General features: G+C 40.9%; 1 protein-coding gene across 4 annotated transcripts in view; it reads left to right on the top strand.

The window, feature by feature from the left end:
* The window catches only part of ZFAND4 (zinc finger AN1-type containing 4), a 55,659-nt gene extending 38,370 nt beyond the window's left edge, over nucleotides 1-17,289 (top strand). For 3 of the 4 annotated variants that reach the window (XM_018042494.1, XM_018042493.1, XM_013975711.2), the window contains exons 6-10: nucleotides 2,683-2,830; nucleotides 7,745-8,917; nucleotides 9,544-9,598; nucleotides 15,273-15,390; nucleotides 16,372-17,289. In XM_018042494.1, the coding sequence (XP_017897983.1) occupies nucleotides 2,683-2,830; nucleotides 7,745-8,917; nucleotides 9,544-9,598; nucleotides 15,273-15,390; nucleotides 16,372-16,507 (1,630 nt within the window). In that variant the 3' untranslated portion in view covers nucleotides 16,508-17,289. Of the gene's footprint in view, nucleotides 1-2,682; nucleotides 2,831-7,744; nucleotides 8,918-9,543; nucleotides 9,599-15,272; nucleotides 15,391-16,371 lie in introns of those variants that run through there. The other variant, XM_018042495.1, reaches the window with a different exon arrangement.

The raw sequence follows: 24,956 nt of genomic DNA, 5'->3' as shown, positions 1-24,956 counted from the left end.
TTCATTCTTTCTGGAGTTATTTCTCCTCTGATCTCCAGTAGCATATTGGGCACCTGCCGACCTGGGGAGTTCCTCTTTCAGTATCCTATCATTTTGCCTTTTCATACTGTTCATGGGGTTCTCAAGGCAAGAATACTGAAGTGGTTTACCATTCCCTTCTCCAGTGGACCACATTCTGTCAGACCTCTCCACCATGACCCGCCCGTCTTGGGTTGCCCCGCGGGCATGGCTTGGTTTCATTGAGTTTGACAAGGCTGTGGTCCTAGTGTGATTAGATTGTCTAGTTTTCTGTGAGTATGGTTTCAGTGTGTCTGCCCTCTGATGCCTTCTTGCAACATCTACCATCTTACTTGGGTTTCTCTTAACTTGTGCGTGGGATATCTCTTCACGGCTGCTGCAGCGAATCAGTCATCACTATTAATCTCAAATCTTTCCACCTTACTGCTTTTTTAAGTGGGAAGAAATAAAAGGAAGCATTGCCAAAGTTAATTAAATGGTAACTCAAATGGTGACTTATCTGTTAATGTCGCATGAGGACTTGGCCTCAGGATGAGCAATGTTCTTGTTGAAATAAATGCTGCATTTGCACATCTCTTGTTCTTTAATCATATCATTAGATTAAAAGATTCAGAAGAAGTTACATATAGCATTCAAGAAAATATTTACAGCATTTAAATATAAAGAAAGATATTCTTGGATTAAGTTGATAGATTAATGTGTTATCCTAGTTACATTTTTCCACTTAGAAAACAATTGAGTTCAGCTTCTCAGTGAATCATGAATCTACGCTTTGTGAGAGATAACACAATAATGTGGTACTTTAAAAAATTACGTGCACTTAAAAGTGTTTTTTATCTGCTAAAATGCATCTCATGAAATATTTCTCACGTGTGTGTGTGTGTATATATGTGTGTATGTGTGTGTATCACACACAGAAACACAGAAACACACTGATCTCTGTGGGAAAACAGTAAAGGAGCAGTGTCTTATTACAGGAAGATTGAGTCAGAAACCTCTTTCATTCAGTATGGACAAATTAAAATGCCAGGAGATATAACGGGAAGTAGTTGAAGTTGAAGTATTATGAGATGAGCAAGAATAGCATATACTTGAGTCATTCTGTCCAACTCCAAGGGAGAGCCGGCAGAAGTCTGCACTCGGCCCTTTCTCAGGTGTGGTTAACCTCCAGACGAGCGCCTTCGCGCACTGAAGTTCTGTCGCCTAATGTGGATAAGCATGGTGCAGTAAGGCCTGTTGTTGGTGCCTGGGGAAGCAACAGGAAGTCGTATAAAGAATAGGCTTTGGAACCAGAGAGACGAAGGATTTTAATTTTAGATGCCTCGTTTACGAGCTCTGATTTTACTAAGTATCGAACAGAATCATTTAACTTCTCTCAACTGCAGGTTCCTCACTTATAAAAATGGGATATAATATCACTGTGTATAAATTTTGTGAGGATTAGAAATATTATGTGGAAAGCGCCTGGCAGATTAGGCGTTCAGTAAATAGTAGCAGTGTTAATGTGGTCTTAAGTCATTGTGCCAGTTTTAATTTTAGACTCGACACCTCTGGCATTTAGGTAGAAATGATAGTCGCAGGTCAAGCAGAGGAACCGAATTGATTGTGGAGACCAGTCCCCGTCGTCGTTCCTCCTGATGCCCGTTGTTGCTGTGTAGTGTGATTACCCCATGATTCCGGAACGTCACCAGTTTCACATTTAGTTTCCTGAATGTAAATTTTAGGGATGGACATAGCCACTCTCAGCCTGACCTTTGTGTGATGGTAACATGTCCTTCAGAAGTGGTATGGAATATGCCTTGTTAGGGCTATCGTAGGTTGTTTCCATTTCTTAGCAATCATAGAACAGGAAATCTTCTTAATTCTGATACTGCTTTAGCATGTATCCTTTAGCTCTCCTGTAGGACACTGGACACAGTGACTAATATGCATTCTGCTATGCTCTATTTAACGTTTCAGTCATTCTTCAAATCACTGAGATTGTGTAACCATTTAAGCTTTCCCATCATTGAAAAAGTTGAATGAAATTACAGTTACTTGTGTTCTAGCAAACATTTATTAAATGTTTAATAAATCTAGCAAACATTTATTAAATATGTGCCAGGCATTGTGCCAGGTGCTAAGACTGGGCAGATGAAAAAAGCCCAGTGTTAATACCTGCTTTCAGCTTGCTCACATATAGGGGAGTAAGAGGGAAAGATAGACGCAGAATAGTAGGATGGTGTGATTGCGCCATTATATTACGGCATTATGCAGCCAGAAGGGATTCCAGATAATAAAATGAAGAAATGTTATTGTGACTGATCAGTAATTGCAGTGTTTTACATTTGTAATAATTTGTCATGGTGTGACCAAAGTGTGTCTTTTCATTGTAAAATCTATGCTGTTGTGAGTGGTTCCGTTTCCAAACAGAGTCTTCACTTATGGGATATTGAGTTTAAAGAAAAGCTCAGTTGTACTAGATTTTCGATAAAGTTAAATTTATCCCCATCTATTTTTTCTCATAAGAAATACAGTTTTAAAGCACACGTGCCTTGGATTTCCCTTGAGAAAATGAGCCTGTTTTGTCATTAGTATCATCTGTAGCTTTGTGTTGTCCTTGAACGTTTTTAGTAATTGGGGGCGTCAGGTGCATTTCAACAGCAATTATCATTTTCTTTGCAGTAGTGGTTCTGTGTATAGCTTGTATGCTGATGAAGATGAGGAAATAGAGCCTTCTCCTTCTGGGCAACAGATAATTGAGAATTCAATAACTATGAATAAGATGAAGCTGCTGAAGGCTAAGATGGAGAACATGAATCTCAGCAAAAAGGTGAAGCTTGGCCAGGCCTTTCTTCAGTTTATCCTTGCAGGGCTCGCAGCACTGAGGTCTGTTGGTAATTGTTGGGAAGAAAATTTATATAAAATATTATTCATCTCAAGTTTCTGACCTCATTTATTGAAATATTAACTGCAAAGAATTAATTATTTCCAGCCAGCAGTGTATTTAATGTGATAATATTGCACTCAAAATAACTCATGGCTTTAAAAACTTTCATGATTCTAGAACTAAGAAGGATAATAAAAGAGAGCCTAACCTTAATTTTGCAAGTTACTTCTTAAGATGCTGTTAATATTTACTGATTATGGATAGGTCTGTCTGGGTGTTGATAGGAATGTTTAGCTATCCTAGATATTGTCAATTTTCCAAAATAGTTGGATGAATTCTCTCCAGTAGTGAATGAGAGTTACAGTTTCATGGACTCTCACCAGTGTTTGATCTGGTTCTTCTGTTTATTTTTGTCATTCTCATCGGTGTGTAGTGGCGTTACATTATAGTTCTAATTTTCATTTCTCTGATTAATAAAGTAGAGTACCTTTCATATATTTATTGGGTATTTGGATATCCTTTTTTGTAAAAATGTTTATTCAGTTTTTTTGCCCATTTAAAAAATTGAATTGTGTTAATTTTGCTTACTGATTTTTTTGGAGATTTTTATATATTCTGTATATTAGTTCTTTGTCATATGTATAGCACTACTCTATAACTTTGCTTTTCACTCTGTTGGTAACTTTTTCTTTATTGAAATATACTATGTACATAAAATAAAATTCACAAGTGTTTAATATAGCTTGATGAATTTTTACATTTATATGCAGTTATGTAGGTACAACTCAAATTAAACTAGGACCTGTTTTTCGCTCCAGGTTTTCTTATAGCCTTTCCCAGTCAATGCCTTCCTTTCCCTACTCCCCAGATAACTGCTGTTCTTAACTGTGTGGTCACGAATTAGCGTCTACTGTTCCTGAACGTGGTATAGAAGATGTCATGTGTAACTTACTTTCTTTTTTTCGGTCTGGTCTCTTTTGCTCAACATAATGCTTCTGGAGTTCATCCGTTTGTTGCATGAATTGGTCCGTTCTCTTTTTACTGCTGTGCACTAATCCATTGTGTGACTATACAGGCATACCTCGGAGGTACTGCAGATTTGGCTCCAGACCGCCACAATAAAGCGAGTATCACAATAAAGTGAGTCACACGGATTTTTTGGTTTCCCAGTGCATATAAAATTTATATTTACACTATACTATAGTCTGTTTAGTGTACAGTAGCATTCTGTCTCAAAAACAATGTTCATACCTTAATTGAAGATATTTATTGCTAAAAAATGCTAGCCGTCATCTGAGCCTTCAGTGAGTTGTAGTAGTAACATCAAAGATCACTGATCACAGATCACCATAAGAAATATAATAATAATAATGAAAAAGCCTGAAATACTACAAGAATTACCAAAATGTGACCCAGAGATGCCAAGTGAGCAGATGCTGTTGGAAAGATGGCGTCAGTCTAGACTTGCTCCACGCGGGGTCGCAGCGAACCTCCAGCTTGTGGAAGAGCAGTATCCGCCCGGTGCAGTGAGACGAGGTATGCCTGTACCCCGCTGCGCCTGTCTGCCTGTGACACTCGCGGCTTTCCTCGGCAAAGCTGCTTTGAGCGTCCTTTGTGCACGCCCGTGGTGGGCACATGCGCTCGCTTCTCTGGGGCCGGTAGCTGGGAGTGGACGTGTAGAGCACTTCTGGGCCCTTGATTCTGTGCTGTTGGCCGTCATGTACGCCAGTACCACACTTTTCTGATTGCTGAGCTTTGCGATAGGTTTTGAAGTCAGGAAGTGTGAGACCTGCAACTTGGTTCTTTGTCAAGATTATTTTGACTCTTTGGAGTTCCTTGTGGTCACTTAAGAATTTTAGGATGGATGATTCTATTTTTGCAAAAAAAAAAAAAAATCCATTGGGATTTTGATAGGGATTATATTTAATCTTTAGGTCCATGTGACTCGTGGCTCTGAACTCCTTCGTTTACAAATATGTGGAATATTATAGATCTTTTTTGTTGATTTGTAGTTTAACATCACTGTAGTCAGAGAACAGATGATTTCAGACCTTTGAAATAAGTTGAGGATTGGTTTGTGACTAAGCATACTGGTATATGCCACTTGGGAAGACTGTAGTCTAGTCACTGCGTGTGTGTGTGTATGTGTGTGTGTGTGTGTGTGTGTGCGTGCGCGCGCGTGCGTGTGTGTGGCCTGCATATATCAGTTAGACAAGTGTTATTTGTGGTGTTCGGACTTCTGGAGACTTTCTGATTTTTGCGTGTGTCTGTTTTCCATCAGTTATTGAGAGAAGTTCATTAGAAATCTCCCCTTTGGTTGTGAATTTGTGTTTTTTCTTTTAGTATGTTTATTTTTGCTTTATATATTTTGAAACTGTCAAACTAGGTCAGATGATCTAGTACAGATTTGCATGATATCCAAGGAATTACGGTGTCTTTCTTGTAGTTTGTATTATTATAAATATTGCTATTTACTATTATAAAATGTTTGTTTTGTAATGCGCTTGTCTTGAAAGCTCTTCTGTCTAATATCAGCATAGCTAAGGAGCTTTCTCTTGGTTTATGTTTCCGTCATGTACCCTTTCCGTTTCATTACTTTTCCTCCTTCTATGTTTCTGTATTTAAGAGTTTTTCTTATAATCAATGGGTGGTGGATTTTTTATTATTTTTTTATCCAGACTGACAGGCTTTCCATTCTGTAACATTGAGTATAATTCCCAGTACGTGTGAATTTGTATCGTCTTACTGTTTTAACCACTTGTCTTATGTTTCTTTTTCCTCTCTCTCTCTCTTTCCCTTTCTTTAATCTACTTTTTGTGTTTCAGTTTTTATCCTATTACTTTGTTATTATTAGTTTTTTCAAATGGGTACTCTAGAGATTATTTGTACCTTCTTGACTATAGTATAATAAAAATGATTTTTATCCCTTTTCTTTTAATGCTATAATCTTAGAACAGTAGCTCCAGTTACACATGTGAACATCTTTTGTGTCGTTTTGTCATGCATTTTAATTTACGTATATTTTGAACACCTCAAGTTGTTTTATATTGCCAATACTATTTATATTTATCCACCTATTTACCTTTTCTGTTGCTCTTTATTCTTTGCTGCAATTACTTGCTTCCTTTAAAGATTATTCTCCTTCTTCTGAATCTCCTAGTGCCTTTTTTTTTTTTTCATTTATGCCTCTTGGCAATTAAATCTCTCAGTCTTTGTCTGAATTCTTACTTTGCCTTTTTTTATTTTGAAAAATGTTCAGTCATTTAGAAATGTTGTATCTGTGAACATCCATGGAAATTTTACCTAGATTCAACAGTTAACATTGTTTCCACATTTGCTTTCTCTGTTTTTTTTTTACCTGATTCATTTGGGAGTTCAGTTTTCCCCGTAAATATTCAGTATATAACTCCTAAGAATAGAGTCTTCTCCTATATAACTGCAATACAGTTATCATATACATAATTTGTCACTGATACACATTATATAATCTATATTCATATTTCTTCATTTCTCAATAATGTATTTGCTAGCATTAGGTTTTATTTTGATTTTTTGTTCTCTTTTCAATTTGAGATCAATCAAGAATCATGTGTTATATTTAGTTGTAATGCTTTCTTGGTCTGCTTTTTTATGCAGAATTATTTCTTAGCCTTTTTCTAAACATTCATGTCAGATAGTTTTGGAGTGTTGGTTAGTTTTGTAGAATGTCCTCAGTTTGAATTTATCTTACTGTTCCATCGTGATTAGATGCAAGTCAGACATTTTTGGCTGGATATCACATTACCTCATTCTCTCATATTTCTAGGTTGGGAGTCTCGGTATTTCATCAGGTATTCCATTCTTTGTCATGCTCATATCAGTCCATATCCGAAAGATAAGTGCTAAGGCTTCATATTTTTAATTTTCAACTTTAACCATACATCATGAATTGTTGTGACACTTCTGTTAAAATCAACTATATTGGGAACCCCTAGACCACTCCTAGATGTGATGGCTTGCTTGAAGGACTCACAGGACTGGCATATCGTTTTACTCATGGTTAAGATTTATTTTAGCAAAAGGGTACAAAGCAAATCAGCAAAGGGAAAAGGAGCATGGTGGGTGAAGTATAGAGGAAATCAGGTACACACTTTCCCAGTGAAGTCTCATAAGATGTATATAATTATTTGTCAGTGAGCTTTATCAGCACATGTGGAATGTTGTCTACTAGGGAAGCTCATTAAAGACTTTGTGCCCAGGGATGTCATTAGGAGCTCTTAGTGAAGGCACCCTCTGCCTAGCATGTGCCAAAATTCCAGACTCCCAGAAGAACAGTCGATGTTCAGCATAAACCGTATTGCTTGCACAAACAAGTAAGGCACAATGAGTGTCTCTTACAAGTTAGAGTAGCAGGAACCTTCTTGAAATACAAGTTTCTAGAAGCCAGCCAAGGGCCAGACTTGCAGGCAGGCGTTTTCAAGGAGAGCAGTTTAGGTCCTCCATTAACTCTGGTCTGCAGTAGCTACCTATCCAAACACTTGACTCATCTTACTAGGAAAAGTTGTTGGGGATCTGAAATAGGTCAGCTATGCCATATCTAATATGATCAATTTTCTTCTCAACAAAACTGACAAATAGTCAATGGTGATGAAAAACAAAATTGGTTTTCTTTCAACATTGTTGGAAATTATACTCAATGAGGAAACATAGCAAAATTCTTCTCAGTCGTAAGCTTAAGATTTTAATCTTTTTAAATATTTTAGATTGAGGTAATCCAAATGCCAATATGTAAGTAACCTTTTCTTACTTCGATAATTTTTGTTATTGGGTGGAGAAAATGATTGTGTAAAGAATTACGTATGCATTCCTCTCTTCTAGCCTAAGAAAGCTGTCAAGGTAAAACCTCGTCCACCCATAGCTCCTCGACCTTCTAGTAGTTCCACAGCAGCTGCTCGCCATAGATTGTTAAGAGTTCTTCCCCACATTGGGCAGTCTTGTTTACCTTCTCCTGGGAGCGCATGTCTGCCTGCCTCAGCCAGCAGAGCAGCTTCAAGTTCGGCAGCTCCACCCCCTGCTGATAGACCCGTATCATCTATCACTGGTGATTTTCTTAAGGAAGGTGGTAACTGGGAGAGTTACATGCTGCCTCATTCCAGTAGTGGCCTCAAACTACCACCTCAGATGCCTCATACGGAGTTTGAAACTGACAAAGAGCTTGCTGATACTGTTCACCATCTTGGATCGTCCCTGCCTAGGCGGACAAAGCACTTTTCGGGAAAGCCGTCAGCTAACGATGAGGATGACACTGGTTTATTTCCAACCTCAGAAGGGTGTGCCACTGAAGAGCCACTTCCACCTGAAGCGGGTTCGTCTGCTTCCCTTACAGAAGGGAATGCTGGTGAACAGAGCAGTGGCGTGGGAGGCACGCGGAAGGGAAACCTGGAATCCTCTCTCCTTAATGGGGATAGAGGCTCGAAAGCTAGAGAGCAGCATCTCAAGCACGCTGCAAAAGTGTTGAATGGTGAGTCAGAGGCTTCAGTTCTCAGCCACCGTGAATTAAGTCCTCACAAGAACAGACTCTTATCACCTCTTCGCTGTTCTGCACCAACGTCACTCCATAATTCTCTGGCGAAACCACAGAGACAGTCCAGATGTTTTGAGTCTGGGAGCCTCCAGTCTTCTGCTTCACAACACGTGCTTCGGTCATTGGATGTTCGAAATATAACTGATTCTTCTTTCTCTAGGACTACTCGCTTTCGAGCCGTTAAAGTTGATTCAACTGGGAAAAGATCTGATATTATTTCTAAAGTTGAGGCTCGGGATATCACAGAAATGGCTAACAGGGCATCCAAAGAGCCTATGGGTTTTGTAAATAATATAGGTTTTCTTGCTTCGCTGGCCCGGAGTGCAAGCAGAGACAGCTTACAGAGTGCACGTGGGGCAGGCAGGCTGCGGACCTCTGGAATTGGGCTGTCTACAAACCTCCAGCATTTTCAGGAAGAGAGCCTTAGGAGAAGTTCTCCTCAGTTAGAAACTACAGAATTTTTTTTAGTAAGTATTTGCCTTTCAATGTGTTCTGCTAGTTATCCTTGTAGTGATTCAGGGTACTTTGTTTTTTGTTTACATGTTAAATAAAGAGGTCTAAGGTTGAATTCTTTTCATAACTTCCTCTTCAAATGTCTTTCTAGTTTATAGAAAATTTTTTGACAGTTGAATTTTAAATAATGTTTTAGTTCTAAATTTAGAACTATATATAATTTGAAAGTAGTTTTTATTTTAATTGTAAACAATTTATCATATATTTGAAAATGCTAAATATTTTAATTAATGTTTTTCCCTAATAAGAAATTTTATTTGAGCCATCAGATTTTACTCTCTTCCATCCAAGTTCTAACCAGACCTGACCTTGCTTAGCTTCTAAGATCAGACAGGATCAGGCACATTCAGAGTCGTGTGGCCATAGACAACTTTTACTCTCTTGAAGGTAAAGAATAAGCACAATACTGATGGATGTGACAGCCAGGTCTCAGGTTAATTTACTTAAAAAGAGATTAAATAATTTAAAATGAAAGTTCATCACCATTTTTTGTCATAAAATATTATCATTTCATGTTAGGTGCTCTCTCCTCTGTTTTCCATTAACTCACCTCTATAGATGTTTTGTGTTTTAATTGTAGTCTGCCCGTGGTATTGGAATGAATGGAAATAATACAACGTCAGGGAAAAGAGTAGGTAAGCCACAGATAATTTTGAAACCAATATAAGGCTAATAATCATAGCATTATGCATACTGTGAATTAGAATTTTCAAAGAGCAATGGGAGAACATCCTCTGTGGTTTATGCAGAGGAAACTTCCTTAGACTTCGTTCCACTGAAGAAAATGATTAAGAGAACTGACTGTGGGGTATATTTGAAGAATAAAACAAAAATTGAAGTTGAGGTCTCTATCGTCTGGAAAAGGATATGGTCTATGTGAAAAGATACGATGAATGAAAAATTACCATGTGTTCACAATGGATCTAGCCCCTGGCTACTCCGGAGCCATGCCGGGTGCAGGATGAGTTTTGAGAAAATGCCCTAGAAAGGCGTTTCTTAAACTCATGGGCCAATGTCAAGGACAGTAAGAGCTCCATTTGATGAACTGGTTATTTCTGGATAAAAGAAAGGGACGGTCTCTTTGACTAGCCCTTTCCAAGGCATGCTAGCAGAAATGACTATATTATTAGCATCACTTCTGCCAGTAGTATCTTAGAGGTGTACAGGCCAAACGCTTCTGAAGAAGCCATCACTATCACCTCCTGTGTTCCAGTACCCAGTCTAGAGATGGAAACTCTAGCGAATGAGCACCACGTTTGTAGCCCCAACGTTCTGAAGGGCACATGATGTATTATGATTGTCATGTGATTTTCATGTCGTTAAAGAGATAACTAAGGTTTGTTTCTACTACTGTATAAAGCCCAAGGTTCTAAAGCTGTAATACATCTACTTTTTTTCAATTTTTTTATTGTAAGAAAGTTACTGTCTAACCATTTTTAAGTGTACAGTTGAATGGTGTTAAGTACATTCACATTTTTAGCCAACCAGTATCACCATGTATCTCCAGAACTCATTTCATCAAAATGGAAACTCTGTGCCCATTAAACTTTAGCTCCTCATTACTCTCTCCCCAGACCCTGGCAACCACCGTTCTGTTTTCTGTCTGTAATTTTAACTACTCCCAGTGCCTCACATAAATGAAATCACTTAGAATTTGTCTGTCTGTGCCTGGCTTACTTTATGCAGCATAAGCTCCCAGGGTTCGTCTGTGCTGTAGTAGTAGTAGTCAGAGTCACTCAGTCGCGTCCGACTCTTGCGACCCCATGGACTGCAGCCCACAAGGTTCCTCTGTCCATAGGATTCTCCAGGCTGGCATGTGTCAAAATCCCCATACTTCTCCAGCGAGTAGCATTGCACTGATGTGTGTACAGCATCTGTCTTACCTGAGCATCTGTGGCTGGACACTTGGTCGCTTCCACATTTTAGCTGCTGTGAATAGTGTTACTACAAACACAAGTGTACGAGTATCTCTTTGAGGCTCTGGTTGCAGTTCTTTAGAACGCATATCCAGAAGTGGCGTTGCTGGGTCATACGGCAGTTCTGGTCTAACTTTTCAGGAATTACTGTCTTCTCTTCCGTGGTGGCTGTGCTCTGTCACGTTCCCAGCAGCAGTGAACCAGGCTTCCAACCTCTCTGCTCTCTCACCACGCTCGCTATTTTCTGTTCTGTTTGATAGTGGGCACCGTAACAGATACGAGGTGGTATCTTACTGTGATTTAGATTGGCATCTCTCTGATGATTAGTTACGTTGAGTATCTCTTGATGTGCTCTTTGGAGATCTTTGGAGAAATGTGTGTTCAAATTCCTTGCCCGGGAGGCGGGGTATAAAAAAAAACACCTTGCCCATTCTTGAATTTGTTTCCTGGTTTTCTTGTTGCCATATATTCTGGATATTAGTCCCTTACGTATGATTTGCAGGTATTTCTCCCATCTGTAGGTCACCTTTTTACTCTGTTGCTCATGTCTTGATGCTCAACAGCTCTTAATTTTCATCAAGTTCAGTCTGTCTATTTTGTTTCTTTGTTGCCTGTGCTGGGTATTGTGTTCAATAAATTGTTTCCAAATCCGCCCTTAATGAAGCTTTTCCTTTACTTTTTCTTATAGAAGTTGTGTAGTTTTAGGTCTTAATTTAGGTCTTTAATACATTTGAATTAATTTTTATATATGGTGTAATGTAAGGGTCCAACTTCATTCTTTTCCATGTGGATGTCCAGTTTTGGGGGCCTCCCTGAAGAACCTGCCTGCAATGCAGGAGAGCCCAGTTTGATTCCTGGGTCAGGGAGATCCGCTGGAGAAGGGACAGGCTTCCCACCCCAGCACTCTTGGGCTTCCCTGGTGGCTCAGCTGGTGACGAATCCGCCTGCAGTGCGGGAGACCTGGGTTTGATCCCTGGGTTGGGAAGATTCCCTGGAGAAGGGAAAGGCTACCCACTCCAGTATTCTGGCCTGCAGAATTCCATGGACTGTATAGTTAACGGGGTCGCAACTTTTTCATCTTTTTGAGGCTATATTCCTAAAAACAAAACAAAACAACAACACAAAAAACTGTCCTTTTCCCCATCAAATGCTCTTATTAGTACCTTGTCAAAAACCGTGTGATTATGTTTGTGAGGGTTTATTGCAGAGTCCTCTGTTGTGGCCCACTGATCTATATGTCTGTGTTTATGCCAGTGCCATACTGTTTCTGATTGATATATCTACTTTTAATATAATTATTTCCCTTTGTGTGTGTGTGCTGAATTGCTTCAGTTGTGTCCAACTCTTTGCGACCCCATGGACTGTTGCCCGCCAGGCCTCTCTGTCTGTGGGATCCTCCAGGCAAAAACACCGGTGTGGGCTGCCATCCCCTTCTCCGGGGGATCTTCCCGACCCAGGGATCAAACCTGCACCTCTTACAGACCCTGCGTTGGCAGGAGGGCCCTTTGCCACTAGTGCCACGGGAAGGCCCCAAGTAGATGGCAGTTTCCTTTTGACATCTATTTAAACCTGTCTTGCACTAATCCGCAGCTCAGCCTCTTGGAAGTTTGAGTTGTACTTGGTCTATCTCCCTAAACTCTAATCCAAGCTACAGTGCTTTCTTCTGAAACTGCTGTTGCTGAAAAGATCTTCAGAATTTTCAATCCAGTGGATGATTCTGTCTACTTATCTTGATGGTTATGGCCCTTCTTCTTAAAAGAGTTTTTCTCTTTCTTTTTTTATTCTGGGCTGTTACATTTTTGTAGATTTTTGTTTTTGTGTTTTTTTAAACTTCAGTTTTCTTTTGAACGTGTTTTACCAGCCCCTCTGCTTGTCCCCAGATATATACTCTTGATTGATTTCATTTAGGTCAAGTCATGAACTGCTACCTGCAGTTTACGATTCTCCGAACTAGAGCTCTGTATCTTGCTGCCATTTCCTTCCTGCCATACAGTAATAACAGTATCATTCGCAATTACTTAGAAGAGTTTGTGAAAATTCTGGCATAAGTTTTGTTTAATTAAGTTTTTCCATTGGTTCTCTTTGCTTTTCACTGCAAGGTCTTCCTTGGAAATCGTACCCATCTTCATCATTTTAGTTATCATTTTTAGGCAGATGACTACCAAACTTGTATCACAAACACTGCCTTACTACTTTATTGCCTGACTTTTCTGTTGGGTGAATTTTTATAGATCATTGTGTTAGACCAAATATTAAAGTAGGAAGTGCCAAACAAGTGCCTTCATCCAAATATCTTTATTCTCATTCTGAAAAGCAACTTTTCACGTCAGCATTATTTTATTGACTTTCGTTTTTCATATATGTTCATTACATATTTGAGAGAAGGCTTCAGAGAAGAGTTAATGATTGGTGATATCTTCTTACTGGACAAGTAGGATTCTACTAAGTTGACAAAGTTCCTGAGCAGTTCAGAAGAGGGGAGGGCACTTGTAAATGCACCTGGTGCATCATTCAGGGTGGGACTGATGTGGCGCGTGATAGAAAATGACCCTGCAAAGCTATAACGGCATATTGGACACACGAGTCCTTGAATGTCAGCCCATGGGGTTTGAGTTTTCCCTCTTTGTAGGAGCGAGCTTACCTATTTGGGCTGGTTCCCGGCACAGAGCGTGTGACTGCTGATTTTTTCTGTTCCTTCATCCTTCTGGTGGGAAGGATGAACGAAGCCACTGTCATGGGGGAGACTGCAGCTGCGCTTCTGTGCCGCCTCCTGCTGGCCACCACTGTGCTCTGTGCCCGCACATTCACAAGAGCTTCTGTGTGAACAAAGGGTTGGGAATTTTAGTACCCCAAGGAAAGAAAAACATGAAAATATGACTACGCTGAACTAAGTTTTTGACAACAGATTTTTTTTTAACTTTTGTTTAAGGAACAATACCCTAAGTCTGAATCCCAAAGATAATTGCAGTTGGATGCACTTCAGAGGGTATCGGGCAGTGCATGCCTTTCCTCTATGTCCCGTGCAAATGCCTGTCTTATTTTCACTATTTAAGAAGAGGAAAGTATCCCATCACCTTTGTGAAATGTTCTTGATAACTCTTAAGTGCCCTTGAAGAAGAAAATGCTTATTAGCTTGAGTTGGTACCTGACCACCATTACGACTCATAAGTTAGTTTCCAGTTTGGGGCAGGTTTTTTTTTTTTTTTTCAGTTTTGGGCAAGATCTGGGAGTGTATTTTAGACTAGTCATAAAGCATTAATTTTATTCTGCTTGTATATACAGAACCCAGTCCGGATTGTGGCAAAAGGCATACTGCCAACTAAATGTGATTCCAACTTTTTGAGCCCTTGAAGGATTACTTTTAGCTGCTGCATAGAGTTAAGCCCAGGCCTCCCAAACCTTTCTTGGTGGGAGGGGACGGGCACCATCCCCGCTGGCACTCTGCACTGCTTTCCTTCTCACCCCTGCCCTTTGGCTTCGTCTGCTTTCTCCTTCTGGCCTTTGGGCGCCGCCAAGCACTGTGTCCTTGTGCTTCTGTGTGACAGCTGTGGGCGATGACATTGAGCCTCTCTGCCCATGAGTGGGGTCTGTTGGAGTTTTGCTCTGTAGTATTGAACTGATTTAATTCTTTCTCATATAATAGCAGATGTGCTCTTATATTAAAGATTAAAAATCAACCTGTTGCTATAGCCCATAGTTTAGTAAATATTTTTTGGAACGGTTGTAGTACTGTGAAATTAAACAGTGCACCCTACAAGTCACTATTGATAATACTGTATTTTATATAATTATATTATTTTAAAAATTCAGAATGCTTTTTATTGTGAGAACTGAGTTGACCTTTGAACACTTAGAAACTTAGGGAGAAAAATACATGTCCTGTTATCTTAAAAATGGACGAATTGAAGCTTTAAATAATTTGCTGATGGCTCAATGCATTTAGTTTCTGTGGTATAATCAGCACCAAGAGCTCAGTTTCATGATGTCCTCATGCTCTTTCTTGGCGTGAAAGAACAGGGTGATTTTAATACCTATGTTGTTCCTCAGAAGCTTCATAAATACGATTTTGAGCCAGACATTTTTCTTGATTCTCTGTCAAAGTTTAGTGTACTTTAAATATACATATTGCCTTCAGAAATAATCAGAAAGCTGTTGATATCTATAAAAATGTAAAAAAAGTCTTAGTAGAAATTAGCATGTCTTAAGAGAAGTAACAGTTCTAGTTCATCTCCATTACAGACTCTGTAAATAATTTTAGATATAAAAAAGCACGAATTAATATTTATGGCTGAGAGGTTTGCTGTGACAGGAATGTGTTTAATGTTTTGTTTTATAGTATTTCACATTTAGAATTTTATTTCTGTAGTAATCAAGGTGTCCTTTCTCTGAACAGGAGAATGTTCTCATCACCTCCCACCTGTGAAAGCCCCTGTTCAAACAAAGAAGAAGACAACAAAGCATTGTTTCCTTTGTGGAAAGAAAACTGGACTGGCTACTAGCTACGAGTGCAGGCAGGTTGGCTAGCTGAAAAGTGGAGATGCTTGCTTTGTGGTGACCCAGCTTAGGGACGCAGTAGAAAATGCTCTTTAAATTGCCTCTTCATAAGACCATTTAGATGATGTTCAAATAGCAGTCCTCGGCTGAACTCCTTATTGGCTGAAGTAAAGAGCAAATAGATAGGCTATGCATTTCCAAACTCCTGAGATCCTCTCCTGCCCTCTAAAGTAGGATGCATAAACCAATGGAAGAGTGTGTTCTCTTTGTCTTACGATAGACAGACTTGGTTTTTCTTTGAATGTAGCTTGGGAAAATGCCTCTTCCAAGATTCTATTTTAAATTGAATAAAAAGGACTAAGTTTAATGTTAATGTACTGTTAATTATATGGTACACTTTTGTTTCAAAAGAGATGAATAATATGTTAACAAAAATAATGAGTTTTTTCTACCAGTAACTATTTAGTAGTATTGATTAATATGCTCCCAGGATGGTGACTGCCCTTAGGTTGAGGCCAGGCATTAAGTAAAGCTGCGGCTTTTTAGAGTGTATTCTGTTCAAATGGAAACAGCTCACCTTGTTGCTGACATACTTTAAAATCCTTTCATGGCATAGTTAGGCTTCACATAATTTGACTTTCTTAGTAGACTGAATTTCTCAGAAATGCAGTCTGCCCAGGCTTCCTAGATACCCAAGGAGGTGGCACATGTATGCACTGGCTTTCGCAGTTTCACTGCTTCATGAAGGCCTACACCCTCTTTCACTTCAGAGGAGGGTCTCTATTCGACACTTGCACATTCATGGACAATTGACTTGTTCTTTTTTGGGGGGGAGGTGCCTGTGCTTGTTTATAAGTATAAGGGAAATGCCAATTCTGAATTGCTAAAGAGAACCAAAAGGCTCCTGTTGGACTACCCGAAGTCAAGCCTTGATCTCCCAAAGAGAGGAGGCTCTTATAGAAATGTGGCTATTCACATAAACTTTTTTTGTGCTTTAGATGTGGAAACAACTTCTGTGCATCTCATCGGTATGCAGAAACTCACAGCTGTACCTATGATTACAAGAGTGCAGGGAGGAGATACTTACAGGAGGCAAATCCTGCGGTTAACGCACCAAAGCTTCCGAAAATCTAACTCTTGCTCTGCGCCTAACTGTTCTGCACAAGGAGCCGCATTACAGTGACAGAGGGGATGTTGTTTAGACTGCAGTATTTTTGTTCGACTCCCAAAGACTTGCCAAATAACAAAAGCTTATTATGTACACTGTTGGAAAGTGAGAAAACTACTGTATTTGACACCTTTATTCTTTGGTGAATCAAAAAGTTTAAAAAGTAGTTTCAAACCTTTCGAATGATGTAGCTCTGTCATTACAGGCCTTGTGTTAAGTGTTGTGTACTCGATATTGCAATCTCACTAAACAAGTCTTCAGAAGATGCACTTTAGGAAGCTAGCACTGACTGTGTAGCCAGCTTCCGTGCTGTACAGAAATGAGCTGTCATGTAATGGCTCTACTCAAATCTACAGTTTTTTTGTGGGGGTGGTGTGGGTGGGGACTTAAAAAAAACCTATACGTGAAAGTTCATTGAGTTTACTGGCAAGTTCCTTTTTATGTCAAGCTTTTTATAAAGAAGAACATTTGGTTTTCCAGTGTGGTTTTAACACATGTATTTCTTCTATATTCAGATTGGCGTTTGGATATGTCTCCATTCTACAATACAAAACACATCATGTTAATCATAGTATATCTCTCTTAAAATACTGCTTTTTGAATGGTAGTCCCATTTGTTGCCATTAAATAGAGAACCCAACTTTTCACTTTTTGAAAAATGAGTATATTGAAAACAAAATCTCACAGCTTGGTTTTTCTTATGTTGAGTGCTATTACCAGGAAAAATTCAAATAAATATTCAATTTCATTATGATTTTGATTTGATTATTTACAATAATTTTCTCTTATAAATACTTAAAAAATAAAACCATTTAAATAAATCAGTAATTTATCCTGCTTGGAAAAAATGACTATCAATATAAAAGAATTCTTTTACAGTATAAAGATCCTGCTCCTCAGATGTAACTAATACAGCATTCAAGCTTTGAGGAGGCCGCTTGCTTTATGGAAGCTTAGTTGAATCTGATGCTGAACCCTGGCAAATAGCTAACAGGTAACCCAAGTGAACTCTGCAACTCTGGTCCAACCTGGGTGGGACGTGCATGGGTTCAGTTCAGTCGCTCAGTCGTGTCCAACTCTTTGCGACCCCATGAATTGCAGCACGCCAGGCCTCCCTGTCCATCACCAACTCCTGGAGTTCACTCAGACTCACGTCCATCGAGTCAGTGATGCCATCCAGCCATCTCCTCCTCGGTCGTCCCCTCTCCTCCTGCCCCCAATCCCTCCCAGCATCAGGGTCTTAGGAGCTAATACAGAAGTGAACAAAACGGAGATTTCTGTTACCCTTCCTCTATTTCTTGTGCTCCGTGGTGTCCAACTCTTTGCAACCACGTGGACTGCAGTCCACCAGGCTCCTCAGTGTATGAGATTTTTCCAGGCAGAAACACTAGACTGGGTCGCCATTCCCTGCTCCAGGGGGTCTTCCTGACCCAGGGATCGAACCCGCATCTCTTATGTCTCCTGCGTCGGCAGGAAGATATTTTACCACTGTGCCAGCTGGGAAGCCCTCTACTCCCCTCTGCTGTTAAGGGTTAATAGCATACTTTCTAAGGGGGGCTATCTGTACAGGCTAGTGAAGAATATTTCTGTCGCGCAGTTCACTTTTTCTTCCCTTTATCAAGACCACCTGTGCTTTAGATATTTAAAATCTTAAGAACTCTATGTTATGTGGATAGGCTGCTGAAAAATGGACCAAAACATTTTATGATGAAAATGAATGCTTAGGACACATTTGATATAAGCTTAGTGCACTGTGCTTTTTAAACCAAGACCATGCATTGTAGAAATCACTCTTGCTTTAAGTTTACCAAAGATTTTGGTCAAAGTTGAGTCTTTTTACTAATTTCTAAGTCACTGAGAAATAAACCAATTTAATTCAAGGTATTATGTCATTATTGGGAGGCATTTCTTAATGTCTTAAATTCTTATGAGGAAGTGACCATAATTTTTAGAGACCTCAGATCTATCCTTGCATTGCTAGTAAAACCATGATAAAAATAAATGCATTTATACTGTTTTATATAACATAAAATCTAGCTTCTGGGTTTTTAAAAACAGTAAGCATTTGGTTTTAGCAGCACTAAAAATGTCTGAAAATTTTTAACTTTTAACTTGAAAATATTTCACATAGTTGCTGCTGCTGCTAAGTCGCTTCAGTCGTGTCCGACTCTGTGCGACCCCATAGACGGCAGCCCACCGGGCTCTTCCTTCCATGGGATTTTCCAGGCAAGAGCACTGGAGTGGGTTGCCATTTCCTTCTCCAATGCATGAAAGTGAAAAGTGAAAGTGAAGTCGTTCAGTCGTGTCCGACTCTGTGCGACCCCACAGACGGAAGCCCACCAGGCTCCTCCATCCGTGGGATTCTCCAGGCAAGAGCACTGGAGCAGGGTGCCATTTCTTTCTCCAGTGCGTGAAAGTGAAAAGTGAAAGTGAAAAGTGAAAGTGAAGTCGTTCAGTCGTGTCCGACTCTGTGCGACCCCACAGATGGCAGCCCACCAGGCTCCCCCGTCCATGGGATTTTCCAGGCAAGAGCACTGGAGTGGGGTGCCATTGCCTTTTCCTTCACATAGTTAAGTCCAGTGAATTTTAGTCATTCTGATATGGGAATTTTACACACTAGGATGTTTAGAAATTTTATCAGTGTTGTGACTTATGGAGGTATTTAGTTATGAAAAAGGAATTAACTTTGTGATACATGTTTAATCCTGCGGTTTTATGCCATTATGGCAGATCATTCAGCCTTGCATTTAGCAGTGGTTTCCAAATTATGACCCCTGTGCCACTCCTGGGACATGAGACGATTTTAAGTGGTACACAGCTGAACATTTTAAGAATAATTATATATTTTTAATGTGTATCAGAAGAAAAATGTAACTCTAAGTAACAAGTAGAAACTAAATCGATATAGGTTAAGTAAGCTGATTGAAAACTGACAAACAAGGTTACATACAACAAAAACTGTGAAAGTAGATGTGAGTGGCTGGAGTGCAGGGAAAAGGTGAGAGGCGTTCACTTGTCTGTGAAAATTATGTTGACCTTTCAGAGTGGTGAAAGTAAATTACACAGTTTCAGGAAAGCTATAAAAGGGTGAAAAATGAAAGTAAAGATTTCACCAAATACCTCCCCAATCTCGTAATGGTTTCTGATTTTAGTTTTTTGGTGGTTACCAGCATAACAGTAGCCAAGGTAAGCAGACATTATTTTCAACACCACATCGTTACAGGTAAGGAGTTTAGCGTGATAACACATTTTAGACTTTTACCCCCCAGTTTCTGGTGCGCTAGTCCAGTGCTCACACTGCCATATCACAAAATACCACAGACTGTGTGGCTTAAGCCACAGAAGTTAATTTTCTCACAGTTCTGGAGGCTAGAAGTCCCAGGTCAAGGTCCAGTAGGGTGGGCTTCTGGTGAGCCCTCCTCTCTCTCTCTCTCTGCCTTTCGGAGAGCGGCTTTCAGACATGGCCTTTCCTTAGTGTGTACACGTGGAACTCTGAACTCTCTTCTCATAAAGACATACATTAATAGCGTGACGTCCCTGGTGGGCCAGTGGTTAAGAATCTGCCTTGCAGTGCAGGGGACACTGGTTTAATCCCTCTTCAGGGAACTGAGATCCCACATCTCTGGAGCAGCTAAGCCTGCGTGCCATGACTAAGACCCATCGAGGGCAAATCAATAAATATTAAAGAAAAGACATTAATACCATGGGATCAGAGTTTCACTCTTACGACCTCATTTAATCTTAATTACTTCCTTACTCCAAATACATCCTCACTGGGTTTAGGGCTTCAACGTAGGAATCTGGAGGAGACACATATTTAGCCCACAGTCGTCAGCTGGGTTACATTGAAAAAAGTGAAAATGTTAGTCCCTCAGTCTTGTCTGACTCTCTGTGACCCCATGGACTATAGCCTGCCAGTTTCTTCTGTCCATGGAATTGCCCAGGCAAGAACACTGGAGTGGGTAGCCATTTCCTCCTCCAGGGATCTTCCTGACCCAGGGATAGAACCCAGATCATCTGCAGGCAGATTCTTTACCATCTGAGCCACCAGGGAAGGTTTCAAATTCACCGACTCCTCTGCAGTTACCCTAGTCCATGTTGCCATAGCTTTCAACGAGCTATCGCAAGAGCTTCCTCACCAAGCTCCTTGAATTTAGCGCTGTGCCCTTCATGACCCATTTTATATTCTTAAACGTACTGTTCTTAGAGAACCAAGAAATTAAGCACATCAGCGTCAAAATGTATCAGTGACTTCTTGTGTTCTTATTCAAAGACTCGACTCCCAACCCTCCTTCCTAGTGAGGCCCCTGTATTCCGCGCCCGTCTGCTTCTCCGGCCTCATGCCGCACTGTCTTACCCACGCTTCCTGGGATTTGCCCACACTAACGTTTAGTTTCCTGGGATTTGCCCACACTAACGTTTAGTTTCCTGGGATTTGCCCACACTAACGTTTAGTTTCCTGGCTTGTTTGCCCATTAACACCTACTCTATTTTGTCAGATGCCAGCTCCATCATTAGGAAGGCGTCCCTGATCTCTCTCTAAGTCAGTACCCTTTCTCTTACATTAATACTTTTGCTTCACGGAATATACCATGGTATAATTTTGACACTTGTGCTGTCCTTTGAATTGCACGAGATGGCGAGTCCGTGAAGGCAGGAATTGCCTTCCTGTCCGTCCGTCTATCCTTGTTCTCAAGCATTGCATATAAACCCTCGTTCAATCAACTTTAAGTGATTATATAGTCTTTTCTGCTTTGCTTTCAGGTTGATTTTACATTAAAAGGCAACAAATAAAATGTTAAATTTATATAAATATTAAAGAAACAGTATGATAGTATGATATTTTCCTTTCCATAATTCAGGGTTGCTAGAATGGGCTTTCCCTTAATTCCTTTCTTTTGCTCAGAAATGTACTTATTTTTGTCATTTTTATTCCTTTTTTGTACAGCTCATGGGGTTTTGTTTCCAGTTGCTTTGCTTTTCTCTTAATGTAATAAAGAAAATGCACTTACTTTTTATCAGATTAAGAATGTTCATGTTCTCAATCATATAGTTTATGAATTCTTCATTTTTAAAAATAATTTAATTATTAATTAATTCATTCACTTTGGTCATGCCACACATGGCTTATGGGGTCTTAGCTCCTCAACCCAGGGACTGAATGAACCCTGGCCCTCAGCTTTGACAGTGAAAGCGCAGAGTCCATTGGATTGCTAGAGAATTCCCTATGAATTAGTCTTGAAGACATTCTTCACATAATCATTTGCCTTCTGTTTTAATTTAGCCTCTTTTATTTTGAAATTCTTTTTAAATTTACGGAAAAGTTATAAGCAAAGGGAAAAAAATGCCCACAGTCCCTTCACTGATTCCTTAGCTGTTGATTTTTCGTATCTGTACTGAGTGTATATAATCATTTTCATTAGTCTTTTTCTGAACCATTTAAGAGTAATATGCAGACATGATGCCCATCCAGCAATAAATATTCCAGAGTTTATTTCCTCTAAGGACACTCTCCTATACAACTTCCATCCAACTCTCTGAAAAAGGAAATCAGTATTGACTTTTATATTACCATCCAGTCTTAACACACCCCCTTCAAACTTCACCAACTTAGACAAGTGTTTCTTTTCATCTCTTGTTCAGGATCCTTGAGGAAAATCTCAGAGGGCCTAGGAAATAGCAGCTTGAGGCCTTCCTGACAGGTATAAAAGTGTCTTTCATATGCCCTCACACTTGACTGGTGGTTGGCCTGGGTCTAGACGTCTTCCCTCAAAAGTCTGAAGACAGCTGACCACTGACTTATGTACGCAGTGTTGCTGACAGGACCCTCGTGCTAGTCTAATACTTAGGGCTTGATAGTAAGGTGGTTTGTTTTTAATTTGGTTGTTTCTGGAGACTTTACAGATTCTTGTCTTAGTTTTTAGATGTCTGAGATTTCACTTGCATGAGTTTTTCTTGATGTCTGGTATGTCTACTTGTTTTCAAGTCTCAACATTTTCTATAGCTCAGGGATTTAATTTAAAAAATTAATCTCTGCATTGCCTCTATTCTCTTATCATGATAATTCTGTTGGATGGTTGGTCCCCTAGACAAAGCCTGCATTTCGATTTTTTTTCATTTTTAACCATTTAAAAACACAGAAAAGTGAATATATACAAAATACATTACACAGAGCAAATCACTGTGTAAACTGTTGCCCACATTAAGAAACACGAGCCCAGAGCGCAGTCCTGCTTCCTGCCCTTCCCCAGTTATTACCGCTCTTCTCTGAAGGGAGCCAAAAAGTTCATTCAGGTTTTTTGTACCATGTTACAGAAAAACCGAATGGTGTGGCCAACCCGGTATATGCCTGTGCGACAATTCTTCCCTCCACCGTCGGCGGACGTCTGGGTTGTTTCCGAGCATTACACACAGCCCTGCTGTGGACGCTGGCACGTGCGTCTCTTGGAGCACATGTGCACACGTTTCTTTGGAGTCTGTGCCCAAGAGCGAAGTTGCTGGATCACAGACCTATTAGATGAGAGTAATGAGTTTTCCAAAGTAGGTTTTACCAGTAACAGTTTCAGGGTTCCCCTCAGTCTAAACTCCATTTACACACAGGGTTCATTCACCCGACGTTTCCTGCGCCTCCGTGCGGCTAGGGGTCAGCTGCGCTCCACAGGCTGTGGACGCCGCGCGCGTTCCCGGTGTGCTTCCATTCCGCAGAAGGGAAAGGGCAGAAGGGAACACGCCAGGTGGAGCACTGGCGTCAGGGTGTGTGCGGCCACGCGGGCCGTCGTGACGACGCACCGCAGACGGGCTGGCGGAAACAGCGCGCTCTGCCGGGTGGAAGCCGGAAGTCTGCGGTCAAGGAGCTGGCGGGCTGGTCGCCTGTGAGGCCTCTCCCCGCGGCGCCCAGATAGGGGCCTGCGCCCTGAGCCTTCGCGCTGTCCTCCCTCTGTGGGCCTCTGTCCTCCTCTTACGAGGACGCCCACGCATAACGGACGAGGGGCCACCCGAATGACCGTACTGTAACTTAGGCACCTTTTTAAAGGGCCTTTCTTTAATAGTCACATTCAGAGGTACGGGGACTTAGGGCTTAAACATGTAAATTTTAAAGAGACATAATTGAGACCATGATGAATAGACGCTGTTATGATGTGGTAGCACATTAACTCCCCAAAGCTCAGTGGCTTAACACAACAACGTTTGCTCCTCACGCCTGCAGCTTCTCAGGCAGCTGCCTGCCGGGTGGGGTGACTCGGTGATTCAGGCTGTTTCTGTTGTACGGCCTGCTGGTGCAACACGTGATCTCTGAGATCGCTGCAGCAGCAGCAGAGAGCTGGAGGCGTGCACGGTGGCTCCAGTATGCTTTTGCGTAGAAGCATAGAAGCATCCTTGTGTTCACAGCTCGTTGGTCGGAGCTAGGCGTATGGCCCTACCTAATTGTAAGAATTGTGGGGGTGGGGAATGGATAGTTCATGAGCTGGAAATGTCTCAGCCACAGATGGTAGTAAGTGCTAAGACAGAAACCAATCCGAGAAGGGTGACAGATATGAGTGCTGTTTTAAAAAGGGTGGTCATGTACAGTCACTATGAGAAAGTTAACATTTAAGGAGAGTCACAAAGTGAAGAAATGGGGAGAAAGTGTTCTTTGCCTGAGGTAATGAAGAAAGGAGGGCAGACAGAATGGAAACCACAATTACAGAGAACTAACCAAACTGATCCCTTGGATCACAGCCTTGTCTAACTCATGTACCTATGAGCTGTGCCCTGTGGGGCCACCCAACGCGCACGGGTCGCGGTGGAGAGGTCTGACAAAATGTGGTCCACTGGGGGAGGGGATGGCGAACCACTCCAGTATTCTTGCCTTGAGAACCCCAGGAACAGTATGAGAAGGCAAAAAGGCAGGACACTGAAAGGTCGGTAGGCGCCCAGTATGCTGCTCGAGAAGAGTGGAGAAAGAGCTCCAGCGTTGGAAAAGACCTTGATTCTGGGAAAGACTGAAGGAAGGAGAAGGGGACAGCAGAGAATGAGAGGCCTGGATGGCATCACCAGCTCGACGGACATGAGTTTGAGCAAGCTCCTGGGGTTGGTGATAGACAGGGAAGCCTGGTGTGCTGCAGTCCATGGGGTCGCAAAGAGTCGGACACGACTGAGCGACTGAACTGAATGAAGAAATACCAGAGAGGCCTGGGGGCTGGAGCAAAGCAAGTGAGGCAGATGACAGGAGATAAAGGGCTGTTTCCTGGAGCGGTCTACAGGCAAGAATTTTGGGCTTTATTCTGAATCGAGAAAACTGGGTTTAAGTTTCGAAAACTCATACTGGGGATGGTGTAGAAACAGAATGTAGGATGGAAGTCAGGAAACAGAAAGGTATAGCAGTCCACGGGAGGAACCATGGGGCTGCGCTGGGTGGGGCTGCAGCCTTCTCCT

This window comes from Capra hircus, chromosome 28 (genome assembly GCF_001704415.2).
Source record: "Capra hircus breed San Clemente chromosome 28, ASM170441v1, whole genome shotgun sequence".
NCBI classification, from domain to species: Eukaryota; Metazoa; Chordata; class Mammalia; order Artiodactyla; family Bovidae; genus Capra; species Capra hircus.
The sequence above is the reverse complement of the archived record's forward strand: the minus strand, read 5'-3'. Positions and strand labels throughout refer to the sequence as shown.